At 42.2% G+C, this 17,101-nt stretch overlaps 1 protein-coding gene across 6 annotated transcripts in view; it reads left to right on the top strand.

Annotated features, from left to right (window-relative positions):
* Positions 1 to 17,101, top strand: part of BCAS3 (BCAS3 microtubule associated cell migration factor) — a 1,340,542-nt gene that overhangs the window by 771,011 nt on the left and 552,430 nt on the right. For all 6 annotated transcript variants that reach the window (XR_008888692.1, XM_056556703.1, XM_056556707.1 and 3 more), the window contains one exon: positions 5,715 to 5,812. Coding sequence is in view for 5 of the 6 variants with exons in the window: in XM_056556703.1 (XP_056412678.1) it covers positions 5,715 to 5,812 (98 nt within the window). In the remaining variant the exon portion in view is untranslated. The remainder of the gene's footprint in view (positions 1 to 5,714; positions 5,813 to 17,101) is intronic.

Genomic DNA, 17,101 nt, shown 5'->3' with positions numbered 1-17,101 from the left:
CATGAATGGAGGGGGTGTGACATCACGAGGGGGCGGGGTCGGGATGTTGCAACCACTGCCTCAGGATCCCTGCATTTGTTTAGAACGGCGGATGCTGCGGAAGGTAATAGGGCCCAAGCAGCAGGACCCCCCGTGATCAGACATCTTATCCCCTATCTTTTGGATAGGAGATAAGATGTCTAGCAGCGGAGTACCCCTTTAAAGAAATATAAGTGTATGTGTCCACAAGCAAAAATATTGCCCGTGTGCAATGCTGCACCACACTACCATTCTCTGTGGTCAGAGACGCTGGGTCTTGTCACAAAACTACTATTAACCTCTTCAGGACATAGGGCGTATGGATACGCCCTGCATCCCGAGTCCTTAAGGACCGAGGGCGTATCCATACGCCCGTGGGAACTCCGGCCCCCACCGCTAGCCGGTTGGGGACCGGAGCCGGATGCCTGCTGAAATCGTTCAGCAGGCATCCCGGCATATCGCCCAGGGGGGTCATTATGCCCCCCCATGTCGGCGATCGCCGCAGATCGCTGGACAATTCAGTCCAGCGATCTGCGGCGATTCCGGGTCAATCGGGTCTCCAGTGACCCGATGACCCGGAATTACTGGCTGTTCGGGGCCGTCAGAGACTGGTGCCACCTCACGATCGCCCTGATTCGTCGGCCGGATTACCGGCCGACCAATCAGGGCGCCGGCTGCGGGTGTCACTCCCGCACCTGCTCCGCCCCTCTTCTGGAGGACGTGAGCGTGTGCGGGACGTGCACCCCGGGTGCTGGGGACCCCGATCCCCGGCGTCAATGTTGGGATCGGGGCCCCAGGAGCAGCTGCGGCGGCGGGACTGACCTGCAGCGTCTGGATCGTTGGAGGTGAGTGACAGCCTCCTGCTGTTGCTTAGCAACAGCTCCCAGCATGCAAAAAGGGCATGCTGGGAGCTGTAGTTATGCAACAGCAGGAGGCAGACCACCACAACTCCCAGCATTCCCTTATGGGCATGCTGGGACTTATGGTTTTGCAACAGCTGGAGGCACATTCTTTCTATGGAAAAGTGTACCTTCAGCTGTTGTATAACTACAACTCCCAGCTTGCACAAACAGCTAAAGTGCATGCTGGGAGTTGTAGTGCTGCATCTGCTGGTTGCATAACTACAACTCCCAGCATGCCCGTTGGCTGTCGGTGACTGCTGAGAGTTGTAGTTTTGCAACAGCTGAAGGCACACTGGTTGTGAAACTCAGAGTTTTTTTTACCTAACTCAGTGTTTCACGACCGGTGTGCCTCCAGCTGTTGCAAACTACAACTCTCAGCAGTCACCGTACACCATGCACCGTACATGCTGGGAGTTGTAGTTTTGCAACAGCTGGAGGCACACTGGTTGTGAAACACTGAGTTAGGTCACAAACTCAGTGATACATAACCAGTGTGCCTACAGTTGTTGCAAAACTGCAACTCTCATCAGTCACCGACAGCCAATGGGCATGCTGGGAGTTGTAGTTATGCAACAGCTGGATGTCCCCCCCAATGTGAACCTACAGGGTACACTCACATGGGCGGAGGATTACAGTAAGTATCTGGCTGCAAATTTGAGCTGCCGCAAACTTTCTGCTGCAGCTCAAATTGCCAGCAAGAAACTACTGTGAACCCCCGCCCGTGCGACTGTACCCTAAAAACACTACACTACACTAACACAAAAAATAAAATAAAAAGTAAAAAACACTACGTATACACATACCCCTACACAGCCCCCCTCCCCTCCCCAATAAAAATGAAAAACGTCTGGTACGCCACTGTTTCCAGAACGGAGCCTCCAGCTGTTGCAAAACAACTCCCAGTATTGTCGGACAGCCGTTGACTGTCCAGGCATGCTGGGAGTTTTGCAACAGCTGGAGGCACCCTGTTTGGGAATCACTGGCGTAGAATACCCCTATGTCCACCCCTATGCAATCCCTAATTTAGGCCTCAAATGCGCATGGCGCTCTCACTTTGGAGCCCTGTCGTATTTCAAGGCAACAGTTTAGGGCCACATATGGGGTATCGCCGTACTCGGAAGAAATTGTGTTACAAATTTTGGGGGGTATTTTCTGCTTTTACCCTTTTTAAAAATGTAAAATTTTTGGGAAAACAAGCATTTTAGGTAAAAAAAAAATTTTTTTTTTACATATGCAAAAGTCGTGAAACACCTGTGGGGTATAAAGGTTCACTTAACCCCTTGTTACGTTCCCCGAGGGGTCTAGTTTCCAAAACGGTATGCCATGTGTTTTTTTTTTGCTATCCTGGCACAATAGGGGCTTCCTAAATGCGGCATGCCCCCAGAGAAAAATTTGCGTTCAAAAAGCCAAATGTGACTCCTTCTCTTCTGAGACCTGTAGTGCGCCAGCAGAGCACTTTTCACCCCCATATGGGGTGTTTTCTGAATCGGGAGAAATTGGGCTTCAAATTTTTAGGGGTATTTTCTGCTATTACCCTTTTTAAAAATAAAAAATGTTTGGGAAAACAAGCATTTTAGGTAATATATATATATTTTTTTTTACATTTGCAAAAGTCGTGAAACACCTGTGGGGTATTAAGGTTCACTTTATCCCATGTTACATTCCCCGAGGGGTCTAGTGTGTTTTTTTTTTGCTGTTCTGGCACCATAAGGGCTTCCTAAAGGTAACATGCCCCCCAAAAACCATTTCAGAAAAACATACTCTCCAAAATCCCCTTGTCGCTCCTTCCCTTCTGAGCCCTCTACTGCGCCCGCCGAACAATTTACATAGACATATGAGGTATGTGCTTACTCGAGAGAAATTGGGCTACAAATACAAGTAAAAATTTTGTCCTTTTACCCCTTGTAAAAATTCAAAAATTGGGTCTACAAGAACATGTGAGTGTAAAAAATGAAGATTGTGAATTTTCTCCTTCACTTTGCTGCTATTCGTGTGAAACACCTAAAGGGTTAAAACGCTGACTGAATGTCATTTTGAATACTTTGGGGGGTGTAGTTTTTATAATGTGGTCATTTATGGGGTATTTCTAATATGAAGACCCTTCAAATCCACTTCAAACCTGAACTGGTCCCTGAAAAATACTGAGTTTGAAAATTTTGTGAAAAATCGGAAAATTGCTGCTGACCGTTGAAGCCCTCTGGTGTCTTCCAAAAGTAAAAACTTGTCAATTTTATGATGCAAACATAAAGTAGACATATTGTATATGTGAACCAAAAAAAAAATTTATTCGTAATATCCATTTTCCTTACAAGCAGAGAGCTTCAAAGTTAGAAAAATGCAAAAGTTTCAAATTTTTCATCAAATTTACGGATTTTTCACCAAGAAAGGATGCAAGTATCGACAAAAATTTACCACTATGTTAAAGTAGAATATGTCACGAAAAAACTATCTCTGAATCAGAACGATAACTAAAAGCATCCCAGAGTTATTAATGTTTAAAGTGACAGTGGTCACATGTGCAAAAAACGCTCCGGTCCTTAAGGCCAAAATGGGCTCCGTCCTGAAGGGGTTAAAATCAGTAGGAGCTTCAAAAGTGACACGGTTCATGGTTCCCCGATCTCCCACAGAAATCCATAGGATATATCTTTTAGGTGAAGCTGTTCATGTGGATATTGGTGTGCTTTTTGCATCAAAGGCCACATGGATAAGAAAGGATTTTTTTATTTGAGAAACAATACTATGGGCAGCTGCTCCACTCTTCTCTGCACAAGGTTTGCTAAATCTCCCCCATAGTGTATACATATGTTTGCATTCAGCATGCATGTATAGTCACTGCATATTTATGCAAACACATACTTACTACATATGAATGCAGTTATATGAATGTACACACATATACTATATGCTCACTGTATCAAAACCTGTCCAGAGGAAAAGTTGCTGTGTTGCCCATAGCAACCAATCAGATTGCTTCTTTCATTTTTCAAAATATGAAAGAAGCAATCTTATTGGTTGCTATGGGCAACTCAGCAACTTTTCCTCTGGACAGGTTTTGATAAATCTCGCCTATTATGTACATGCAGATGCAAGTAATTATATTTCTGCTCTAAATTTGTTGCATTTGCTTTTTTGTGACTTTTTTCAACTTCTTAAGTAAAGGATTTTTTTCATGATTGTGTAGTTATGTAAAAATCAAGTTTTTTTTACAGCAGTGGTCATGAAGTTATCATGTGCGACTTTTAGTGAAAAAGTCGCAAAGCACTCAATTTGCTGTAAATCTACACCAGCCCTGACCTGACTTACAAAACTGGCTGTGGACAGCATAAGTCGCACAAATTGTCACAATGGGTAAAAATGTCAATGAAAAAAGTAGCAGGGGGACCATTTTAAAAGAAATGTGTACCAGCACCATAGTTATCGCATGCCTTTCGACCATTTAATAAATTTGACGCACATATACATTACCACCACACAAATTAAAGTTGTATAAAAATTGTTCATCTACACCACCTTTGATAAATTCCCCCATAGTCTTATCTAGCTTGTTAGAAAAAAAACTTTACCTTTCAGGTAAATTGATAAACAAAATACCAGTACAATACTGAGCTAGCATGTAGCATCTAAGCTATAATATCTGTCATTCCTTTAACTTTTCCCTATAAAAACCACTTGTTTAGTGTATGTTTGAACTTCTTTCCACCTCTTGTCACTTCCTAATCATGTTGTTTCAACAGAACTTATAGGTTTGATTTGCCTGATAAGTAAGTTAGTAAAATAAATAAGCGCGGAGGAGCTGGAGGTTTAACCAGTTCTGATCAGCTTAATCCAGAGGAAAACAAGAAGGGTGTGGAAGGTAAATGACAAGAATGACCTTGTGATTTGAATTCTTATAGGAGATTTGTAATTTTTCAGTTACTATATAGCCACTACTATCTGTGAACATTATGTACCCTATGTGCAGCTGTATTGTGGGGGTATGGCACTCTCATCATTGAAAATACTCTGCTAAACAGAAATGGTTTAACTATAGTGATAACCAGGGCTAAATTCACAGTTCTGTTGGTTGCTGTAGGAAGGTCAACACGCTTGTCAACAGACACACAGCACCTTACCTGAGGTTCTGTAGTTCAGGGGTATAGTTTATCATACATTGGATTACTGTACAGTGATGGTCTAAAGACAATACTTTCTAGAATGCAAATTCCCAAATGAAGCTCTCTGCAGACATTGAGCTAGAAAGGGATGTTAACAGATGTTAGCTCTATAACCTGTGTAATTACAAGTGCCAGGTTTATAACATGCCATTATATGCCTCATTTCATGGGGGATTTCAGATATATCCCACTTGTATATGATACTAATAAGTGGTGAATCCTTTGGGTGACAAATCTTTGATGGCATAAAGGCATGGAATTTTAACAGTCACTTTTGAGCACCATTTCAGTTACATATTCAGTTCATCTTAATGTTCTAACAAATGCTAAGTTTTAGTTCTATACCCCTGACATTGCATTCTGGGGTAATTGTGTTTATATATAACATGAGCTGGAACATTGGATTGGTTTAAAATAAAAAATGTATTTACAAATTTACTAAGCTTTATGCCAAGTGTGTTCAAATACTGACCAAAATCAGGACCAAATATCCACCAAAATTCTGGGAACGCACTTAGCCTTATGAAAATTTGTGCATAAATAGTGTCTGATTTTAGATCTGCTAGGTTTCTTTTGCCAACAACTGCAGTTTTCCTTTGCTGTCCTTTACTTCCTTTTACCAACATTCTTTTTATTACAGAATCCAACCTGTCCGCTCTGAGCCTGTAAGCATGCCAGGGTCTCCCCGGCCTACTGTCGATCGAAGGGGAGGTTCAACAGTTATTGATGCCAGCTCAGGTAGGAAAAAGCCTTAGTGGTCAATTGGCCATAAAGGATAACTTTTCTGGTTTGCTAAGAATTTGGCACCACATGTAATGTATACATTAAAAGTCTGTTGCTCAATGAGCATGTACTGATGATGGGCTTTGGGTTGCTGGGGTTCTATATAGCATAGCTAGTTTCTCCATCTTCTCTATGAACATTTGTTTGAGCTGAGAGAAGTGAGACCGATAAACAACAGTTTATCATCCAAAAGAACAATCTTTTGTACTGGACATACAATTAGAAAGACAACATATACATTGACTGTTGGCAATCCCATGTATATAGGCAGCATAAGTAAGTTACTGTGGTATCATTGCTGACTTTTTATGGTGATTAGAGAAACCTCCTCTAACCCATTCCTGCAAACTGCTATAATTTCGTTGAGATTGCAAGTGAGTTATCACAAACTGACGTAACTCCTACAGCAGAAAGATGGCACAGGAGCAGTGCCTTTGTCATCCATAGCATGACATGTTGCCAGGCTCAGGCCTCAGAATGGCCTTTGGTCTCCTGGCTATGGAAACTGATCAGGTTCTGCTTAAGGTAGATTCTCATCAGCTATGCCTGTCAATGTAACCCTGACAGACATAATATGCTGCAGTATAGATTTGAACATCATTGTTTTATGCCTGGCTGGCCTACTACTGGTTGTTAGTTGGGGGACGCTGATCAATATGATGCCTACCATGCCTGGATACGTCCAGCCGTTCGCCCATTATCTTCATTTTTCAATATATGCAAATCATCTTCTAACTGGCACGGGCGGGGTTACTGCCTTCATCTAGCACTGTGACGTCAGCGCCGCCCGTCTGCAGCACTGCCCAGCTTATGCATATTCATGCCGCCCGCCCTCCCTCTCCTCCCTGCTCTGTATGTGACTACACTGCGCACGTGACGGCTTACTGCACCTTTACTTACTACACCCTTACTGCAGCTCCACTGGAAAGAAGATGCACTGAAGCCGCTTCTGGGTGTACACAGGAAGCCAGCACATGCGCAGTCGAGTCACATACAGAGTGGGGAGGAGAGGGAATTATTAAACACAAAGTATTAGTCAAGGAGTTGAGGATTTTCTCCATAGTGATTCAGAAATCCCCAGAAAGACTGTTGAGTGAATTGAGATTTTAAAATGTAACAAGAAATTGTACAAACACAAAAATTGATTTGCATAGGCTTTTAAAAAAAATAAAGCGATTCTTTCAGTTCAAATTACTTACCCAGATCAGACTCCCAAGCCAACATGTATTGGAGTTTTCTAGAGGCATTAAGAAGGTCATCATAAATAAGAGATATAAAATCCTTACTATAGGGTTTTAACATCAACTAAGAAATTTGCGATTTGGTGGTATCGAAAAAGCTTATAGTCCAGACGGACATGGAAAGACAGCAGATGATCAAGGGTTTTAATACCCAATCCATTAATAAAGTCACCTATGCAAACAAATCCCTTATTTGTCCACCAAGAATGCTGAGGGCACGATACCCGGAAGAAAATTTACGGTTGCGATACAGCGGGGCAGTGATACAGCCAATAGGTGTTACATCGTGTGTAAATATGATTTGTTTCATAGCATTGTAGTTATTACATTTAATAAATTGGTTGATATGCTTTTTCAAAATTGTATGAAAGCATGAAGTGGGTGTAACACTACCTAATGTACTGGCACTGCTGCCATATTGTGCCATAAAATGACATAAAATGTTCAGCTTTCAGAATACCAAAATGTTAAAAGCTTTCATTAGATCTGCATAAGGGGATTGTAAACAATGCTGTCCTTTTGAAAACTGAGCAAATGGCAGCCATATTGCATTATCAAATGCACATTGGATTTGTTTTCTGGCCTTGATATCTGTCAGGTTAGCTTACAATTCAAGTGACTTGTCTAAGATGATGATATTCACAGTCACATTGCGTTTGTTTCTTAAACCCAAGGAACAGTGTGGGATTTAACAAGTTGAGCACAAACTGTGGTTTATGTCTCATCTTATTTTCTTGTACCAAAAATGTAGTAAATCTTGAGAAGTGATTGTGGTATTGCATGATCTGCTGTATTACTTAAACATTGTATTACTGATGTACCTGTAGTGTCGTACTTTTTTCTATTTGCAGGTGAATCTTAATCCACCAGTTGCATAACCTTTTGACAGTTTGAGCAGTGCGGAAATTCTGCCTGCAGGGTATAATGTCCATTACAGTAACATATGGGATTCAGAGGAGCGTCTGAAAACTCTGATGTGTCATCACAAGGTGTCATACTGGCTTGAAGGTTTTTACAATGAAGTCTTTCTACTGTAATGTGATGCAAGAACACACAGCTCAATATAGCTTGGTTTAGTTTGGAATCCTAGATTAGTTCTTATTAAAGATATTTTCCAGGCAAAGAAAGGAAAAGTACAATCAAGCCGTGCCCGAAAGGCCTTTTTAACTTTTTATTAAACATTAATATTTTTGTTTGGTATGCCATGCTAGTAATACTGGTATTTTGACCTCTCTGCCCATGTCCATGGCTAGATTACTTGTCTAAGGGCTCGTTCACATGGCTGTCTGCCCCCGTAAATTAATGCCCGTTCTGCAATCCGTTTGATCATTTTTAAACGGGGTGCAAACAGCTGTAAAATAATCCCATTGATGTCAATGGGGTTTTTTTGCAATCCTTTATCACCCGTTTTCCCCCTTTTTTCTTCCTGTTCTGTTTTTTTTGCACCCGCTTCCCGGCCAGCAGGTGCGCTGCTGATAGCATACTTTTCACAGATGCACTGCGAGGGACTTATTTATATAGAAGCGCTGCAGGGGGACAGATATATATCACTATATATCTGTCCCCCTGCAGTGCTTCTATACACATTATGTCCCTCGCAGCGCTATGTGTGAATAGTATGCTATTAGCAGCCCATCTGCTGGCCAGGAAGCGGGCGGCATTGCACTGCCTTCCCCGGCCAGCAGCATGATGCGCTGCTGATAGTATACTTCACAGATGCGCTGCGAGGGATTTATGTATGCGCTCGCTGGGGGGACATATGTAAGCACTGCAGGGGCAAAATATATAGCTAGCACGGGCATATATCGCTATATGTCTGGCCCCCCACTGAGCTAGCTATGTATATTGCCCCTCCTGCATCTTCTATACATATGGTCCTTGCACTACAATGGTTCCCCTGCTGCCATTGTAGTGCAACATTACAATCCTCTCTAATGACTTTTAAAAACCCTGCCGGGAGCCCTGAATGGCCCCTTGGTGTCGGCCATTCAGGGCACCCGGCGGGGTATTTAAAAATGAAAGTATAACACACACACAATCTACATTGCAGGGTTGCGGAGCATGCCGCCCGCTCCCCATGTTTAATAACTTCTGATCGCATCGGGTCTCGGAAGTGATACCCGGTGAAATCAATCCCTCAGCCTCTGTACTACTGCCCCCAACATGTAACAGACTTTGTTCCATGATAGGGTTAGTAGTACAAGCATTAATCTAGCCTCCCAGCTGCCTGAAGACTCCCGTAGCCAGGGAACTACTACTCCCATCATGAAAAGAAGTATGTTCCATGATGGGAGTAGCAGTAGTCCCGGCTGCAGGAGTCTTTAGACAGCTGATACTAATGGATGAAAAACTGATATAAACGGATGCCACTAAACAGCATCCCTTTGCATCAGTTTGCACCCGGTAATAGAATGGTCCATTTATGAGGCAATAACGGACAAAATCTAGACGGGGGCAATGGCTGTGTGAATGTAGCCTAATCCTTTTAATTGTGTGCTCCATCCTATTCTGTCCAAGCACCACATGTAACATTGTGGCTCATGCTGCATTAGCCATTCATAATGCAGCATGGATAATACAAGTCCTCATACCCAGTATGCTACTTCCAAAGGAAGCTTCCTTCATCCGTTAGAAATATGCTAAAAGTGTTGTCTATATCTTTTTGCCCTGACATTGGGTATGAAGAGACGCAGCTGCACACTGTACAGTTGGCTTTCTGACATGACACCACAGATAGAGATCCAGAGGGGTTAAACCAGGAGACCATAATGGCCACTTGATTCGTCCCTTACTACTAATCCACTATTGGAGAAATAATAATCTTTCACAATGCATGCGTATTGAGGCAGGGTGGCATGTTTTTAGAAGAAATCAGGAATGTTACATTCTCTAACGACAATGAAGGATTCCTGTTTTCCACGAATAACTTTGCATAACAGTCTGCTTCTAATGTTCTCTCAATGAAAAAGAACCCCACAATTTGGATACCCCATGCACCAGACCATAGATATTAGGTAAAGCAACCATGTTTGATAAATAAGTCCATTGAGGGTATTGGCACTACCAGTATTGGTGATTATGTTCGTTGATCTCACCATTCACAAAGAACAGCACCTTATAAGGAAAATGAGGGTTTATTTTTGTCACCCATTCTGCAAATTCTATTCAACATTGTAGCTCATCCTCTGTAGACAAAATTCTCTGAATTGAGGCATCGATAACCCCAAATTCCAAAAACAGGCAATGACTATTGGGGGAGATTTATCAAAACCTGTGCAGAGAAAAAGTTGCCCATAGCAACCAATCAGATCGCTTCTTCCATTTTGCAGAAGCCTTGTTAGAAATGAAAGAAGCAATCTGATTGGTTGCTATGGGCAAATGGGCAACTTTTCCTCTGCACAGGTTTTGATAAATTTCCTAGTTGTATTTTTCCAGTAACCGCGGCGGCAGCTATTGGTCACACTGAGGGTAGGGGATACTCTATGTCCGCGGCGGTTTTTTTCCTGCCACTGCGCTGGTGCTGGCGTTCTCCTGTTGCCAGTGAGATCCTGTCTTTCACTCACCTGCAAGTGTTAATGTGTCGTTTAGAGCACAGGTGGATGATGATGTCATCATCCAGTGCCTCTGCTCAGGTATGCGTCACTGCACACACCTGTATAAAACCCGGGGAAGCACAGACAATGTCAGTCGAGCCAGAAGAAGCACGATAAGTGTGAAACGGACGTCGCTCTTGTGAATTTGCACCTGTATGTACACCCGCTCTGAATAAAAAGCCTGAAATCAATCTGGCGAGCTGCCGCAGTTTTCTTTCTTTCTGCTGGATATCTTATATGTGTGGACTTTACCGCTGAGCACCATTAAAGAGGCTGTACTGAGTGACTGTCCTGTGAGCTTTGGAACAAGGCATTATGCACTAGTTCTCAGCGATTGCTAGTAGTGCCAGTTGGACATTTTCTATTGTTGAAGTGTGATATATATATATTAACCTCTTAAGGACGCAGGGCGCCGTGACCCCGCATCATACCGGGTTGGTCCCAGCGGCTAATGATAGCCGGGACCCTGGGCTAATAGCGTGCGGCACCGATCGTTGTGCCGCACGCTATTAACCCTTTAGACGCGGCAATCAAAGTTGATCGCCCTGTCTAAAATGAAAGTAAAAGCTTCCCGGCAGCTCAGTTGGGCTGATCAGGACAATCACGATAAAACCGCGATGACCCGATCAGCTAGCATGCGAGCGGAGGTCCCCTCACCTTTCTCCGTCACGTCCGATCGTCGATTGATTGCTCCAAGCCTGAGATTCAGCCTTGAGCAATCGACCGCTTATAACACTGATCAATGCAAAGCTATGGCTTTGCAGTGATCAATGTAAAAGATCAGTGTGTACAGTGTTATAGCCCCCTATGGAAGCTATAACACTGCAAAAAAAAGTGTTCCCTAATAAAAGTTTGAATCCCCCCCCTTTTCCCATAAAAAAAAAAGTGTAAATAAAAATAAACATATGTGGTATCCCCGCGTGCGGAAATGTCCGAATGCACGGTCAATGGCGTACGCTCAAAAAAATTCCAAAATAGCGTATTTGTGGTCACTTTTTATATCATGAAAAAAAATGAATAAAAAGCTATCAAAAAGTTTGATTAATACAAAAATGGTATTGATAAATACTTTAGATCACGGCGCAAAAAATGAGCCCTCATACAGGCCTGTACGCAGAAAAAAAAAAGTTATAGGAGTAAGAAGATGAGAATTTTTAACATATAATATTTCCTACATGTAGTTATGATTTTTTTCAGAAATACAAGAAAATCAAACCTATATAAGTAGGGTATCATTTTAACAGTATGGACCTAAAGAATAGAGATAAGGTCCATCCCTTTTGGAGAGAGGTTGAGGCCACAATTAATTCAGTCTGTCGGAGCTCCATCTCTCTTAATATGGCCGCTATAGCATTAGTGCTACCCACTTCTTCGTTCAAACCATCAGTTCACTCTCTACCCACGCATATGCTGGCAGCTGCTAAGTTGTTGGTTCCGCTGCTGTGGAGACAGACCACCCCCCCCCCCCCTCCAAGTCCCAGTTGGTCGAAAAAATTCATCAAATATGCCGTATGGAGGAAATGACTAGCTGGCACTCACACACGCATGATAAATTTAAAACTCTGTGGCAGCCGTGGCTCTCACATAAACTCAGACTTGCCGCCCCATCTGGATAGGCCCTTTACTGCTTACATGTAACCTTTCTTCTCTCCTAACTTAAAGGGGTAGTCCAGTGGTTTGTCCATAAGTTTGAGATCGCGGGGGGTCCGACCGCTGGGGCCCCCTGCGATCTCTCTGTACGGGGCCCCGGCTCTCGGCCCAGATAGCGGGTGTCGACCTACGCATGAAGCGGCGGCCGACACGCCCCCTCAATACATCTCAATGGCAGAGCCGGAGATTGCCGAAGGCAGCGCTTCGGCTCTGCCATAGAGTTGTATTGAGGGGGCGTGTCGGCCGCCGCCTCGTGCGGAGGTCGACACGCCCCCTTCCCACGGGCTGTCGGGGCTCCGTACAGGAGATCGCAGGGGGCCCCAGCGGTCGGACCCCCCGCGATCTGCAACTTATCCCCTATCCTTAGGATAGGGGATAAGTTGCTCACCACTGAGTCACCGCTGGACTACTCCTTTAAGGTTGGTGCTCATTACCTTAGCGGTTCTATTCCACCCCCCCCCCCCCTCCTACGTTTTCTGGCTATATGCCACAAGCAGACATTTGCCCGGCCTGGCGATATCCTACGCCACAACACCTTCCCCCGTACCTATTAACCAAGTTCCTCTGCCTATGGTTAAACCCTTTTGCATCTCCACACCTGTCTTAGTAGCCACTTGTACACCTAGGCTTTTTGCTGATGTAGACAGGTTTGGGCTTCATTGTTCATTAGTTATGTGATAGTTATGTTTTGTTTAATTTGTTGGCGATGCTGCTCCCGCCTATATCTGTATTGGCATGCCTCTATCTGATGATCATACTGTGTAGATTCTACTGTGTATTGAGACATGACCACTGGATTCTTACATTGCACTGTTATGACTTCCAATAAAAAGAGATTTGTGAAAAAAGAATAGAGATAAGGTGTCATTTTTACAGAAAAATGCACTGCGTAGAAACGGAAGCCCCCAAAACTTACAAAATGGAATTTTTTCTTCAATTTTGTCACACATTGAATTTTTTTTCCGTTTCGCCGTGGATTTTTTGGTAAAATGACTAATGTCACTGCAAAGAAGAATTGGTGTCGCAAAAAATAAGCCATCATATGGAATTTTATGTGCAAAATTTAAAGCGTTATGATTTTTAGAAGGTGATGAGGAAAAAATTAAAATGCAAAAACGGAAAAACGCTGAGTCCTTAAGGGGTTAATGTACTATTGATGGGCTAATACCATTTAGCCAAGGTTATTCTTATTCCATCATACTCTTCAGAACATAATATTAATGTTGACACTTTAAGATGATGATCTCACTAAAATCCAGTTGACATTGTCCCTCTATTACGGTCAGTTTCCTACCGTTTACAATAGGCCGCACATTGCTTTTATCACTTCTTTAAATCTTATGAGGATGTTTGTAGCTATAAACAGGTCTGAAGTATGGCTTGTAAAAAGTTTACTAGCTGCTTTGAACCAGGAAGTAATTCCAGGCTGTACACCTTACACTGGGACTTTTGATTCCTATCAGAGGGTTCCTACATGTTGCTAGGAGATTGAGGCTGTGTGGCGCCTTGTCTTATCACCAGTCATCTCTTTGTCTCACCTAAGAAAAAAAATAAAATATAAAGATTGCTAAAATGTTGTTGCATTTATTTGCATGAAGGACAATGATAGCCTGACCACATACCTCTTTCCCGTGATGAGCGTGTTAATATTGCATTACATTTCACAGGAGTCTCTCTGTATTTCCTTTATTATACGCAGCAAAACATTCTAATTTAATAATATACATTTATGTTACATTGGTGACAAGACAAGGATATGACTTCATTTGTAATCTAATCATCGTGACTCACCCAGATGTGTGACTACAGCAGTTTAATTTGATCTGACCTAAGGAACTGCAAGAAAATACATGATATTTTAGTTTGCATGAAGCTCCACAAAATATTATGTCTGGTGGCAGAAAAAAAAATTATATATATATATATATATATATATATATATATATATATTCCAATCTACCTTAAAAGTCACCTGCCTAAATGACTCTGGTCCGTTAATGCTTGGACTTCACAAGACATCTGCAGGTGTCACCAAGATGTTACCATTATATCCTTTAATTCCTGTAACTTGTAAGGTGGGCCAAGTCAACACCTTAAACTCTTTTTCATAGTCCTTAAACCATTCCTTTACATTTTTTTCATTGTGGCAGGGTAAATTATTCTGCTGAAAGAGCATCATACTGCCTACCTTGGCTTGGCTTGCCTACCAAGTCAGCAACACACTAGTCTAGCTGTCTACATGACGTAAAACAAAATAGTTCATCAGACCAGAACACCTTCTTTCATTGTGCCATGGTCCAGTTTGTTTGGCAATGGACAAGGGTCAACATGGACAGCTTTTGTGAAATTGGACCGGATGGGATGGATTTTCCTATTTGCCTCTAATAAAAGTTGATTGTATCCTTATATTAACCCTTACACAGTGAGACTACCAGGGGGGGGGGATAGCTTTAACTAATTAACTACCCTAGGTCACAAAGGATATTCTCATCACCCATAAGACCATTGCCTTTCTTCATGTGTCTGGACAGTATGCATGATGTATCTAGACACTATATAAAACTATATATTTGGACACTATTAGTTACTGTATACTGTACTTGTGTCTTGCTCTGCACTACTTTTCTTGTAAGAGCACTCAAAAATAAAGAAACAGTGCCTTGTTCCTATGTATCTCACTAAGGCTTTGGCAGCACTTTTTAAACTCTGAGGCACAGCTCACTGGCTTATGAACACCGAAGTAGAGACAGCACTGGTAATGATGGCCCTATAATATCAGTGCTCTATTCTTGGTGGGGGAAATTGCTGATGCCAGTGGTGAAGGGTTGTCTAAGGGAAGAAAGCCACAGCCATAGGAGGAGGGGTTTGACAGAATGCTGCTGCCTGTAGGTGAGACGACAGGTAACATAGCAAGAATGTACCTGCCATAAGAAAGGGGGGGGGCAATGCTCCTTGTTGTTGGGCAATACTGCAAGTGGGGGTGGTGTTGAAATGGGGACAGTACTGCTACTGGGGGCTGCTGAGCTCCCTGCTTCCTGCTTCTTAGACTCGAAACGTCACACTGCGGTCAGCGTATCACCGGCCCAGGCTCCTTACAAGACAGTGCGCTCAGCCTATAAACGGCCGAGCCTAAAAAGCATGAAGACAAGCAGCAGCGGAGGAACGGGACGCTGATACCGGCACAATGGGGGGTAAGTTTGTTTCTTTTTAGTTTTTGCAGCCTGGGCACAATTAGAGTTAAAAGTTTAATGCCACATTCCTCCTTTAAGATGGAAAGTACTGCTGAAAGTGGGGAGGGGTGGGAATGGGGACAGTTTTGCGGCTACTGAGGGAGAAATAAAGATAGTGTTGCTAAAAAAAGGTTCTGAGGTGTGATGTTTGGCATTTTGAGGAATAATTTTTTGGCTGTACTATGACATTTATTGATGCTGCTGGGGAGGTATTTTGTAATGCACTGTGTTGCATAGCACTTCTGGGTAAGTATTTTTTGATGCATTATGGTATATGGTGCTTCAGTTGAGGTATTATTTGCTGCTCTGAGGTATTTGTTTCTAGGGGTATTATGTGTGCTACATGATGGCACAGTTGTTTTTTGATGCTGCACTGTGTAGTATTTTTTCACTAGTGAGGCTATGTATTTAATGTATTTCTATTTATAGTATATTGCAGTTATGGTGACATATAAAGTAATTATACTTATGAGTAATAAGGAATATTTTGTGTTTAGCTGTATTTTGTAAGATTTCACTATACTGAAAATGTTTTATGCTTATTCTTCTTTAGGTTGTCTACATTATATCACTTTCACACTCTAGTATAGGGTCCAGGATTGTGCTTGCACTTCCTGTACTGTATATACTTAGTGAAGATCAGAACTGTGTAGCTGTATGAGTTGGACAGGATTGTATATAAGTGAATACATTTGTGTGGCACAGCACGTTTTTATAATAACGTGCTTACACTGTAGCCATAACAAATGAACTCCATGAAAACAAGGCGCTATTGCTGATGTGTGAGTAATCTGATCCAGGCAATATTTTACTGTGTTGTATTGATAAAAATATAAGTGTACTCAACAAGTAACCTTAAAAAGGAAGGTTGTATTTTTTGTTTTCCCCACACATTTCAATAAAGAAGATAGAATACTCCAGAAATCCTTATTCTCAGTTTTAGTCATGAACTGGTAAAAGACTTACTAAAGATAACCGGTTGTGATTTCCTCTCTCACAAATCAGTTTTATACACTTTTTTAAAGTTAGGTCCACAGTGCAGGGAATCTATATCAGAATCGGCATATGCTGCATGAACATTTTTACTATAAATTCTCCATAAATTTCAACCCTATACATTTAAGTGGTTAAAACCTTTAGCGAAAATCTACAGCAAAAAATTGACATGCTTTGGATTTAAAATCTGCACTGTAGGTCAATTATTATGGGAAAATATGTGTAGAATGTGGATGAGGTTTGCAGACCCTCATTCACATGCCTGTTACTGTAGTCGGCTGCAGATTTTACTGCTACAAATCTACAGGTAAGATTTGCAGCTTTTCCACATAATGTTGACTTACCCTAAGTCTGGTGATCCATAATACTGTATTTGATACCTGCCCGATTCTTCTAAAGACAAGAAAAAGAACTGTAACAGTAAGTTTTTCCTTTATTATTAGCTTGACATTCTGGGGCACGCTGACTAATAGTATTGTATAAACAACATATTACACGGAAAACAAGGGGTTATGATCAACTTTTTTTTAAGTA

Source organism: Hyla sarda, chromosome 2 (genome assembly GCF_029499605.1).
Source record: "Hyla sarda isolate aHylSar1 chromosome 2, aHylSar1.hap1, whole genome shotgun sequence".
Taxonomy (NCBI): Eukaryota; Metazoa; Chordata; class Amphibia; order Anura; family Hylidae; genus Hyla; species Hyla sarda.
Note: the sequence above shows the minus strand (reverse complement) of the source record. Positions and strands in the feature narration are given on the sequence as shown.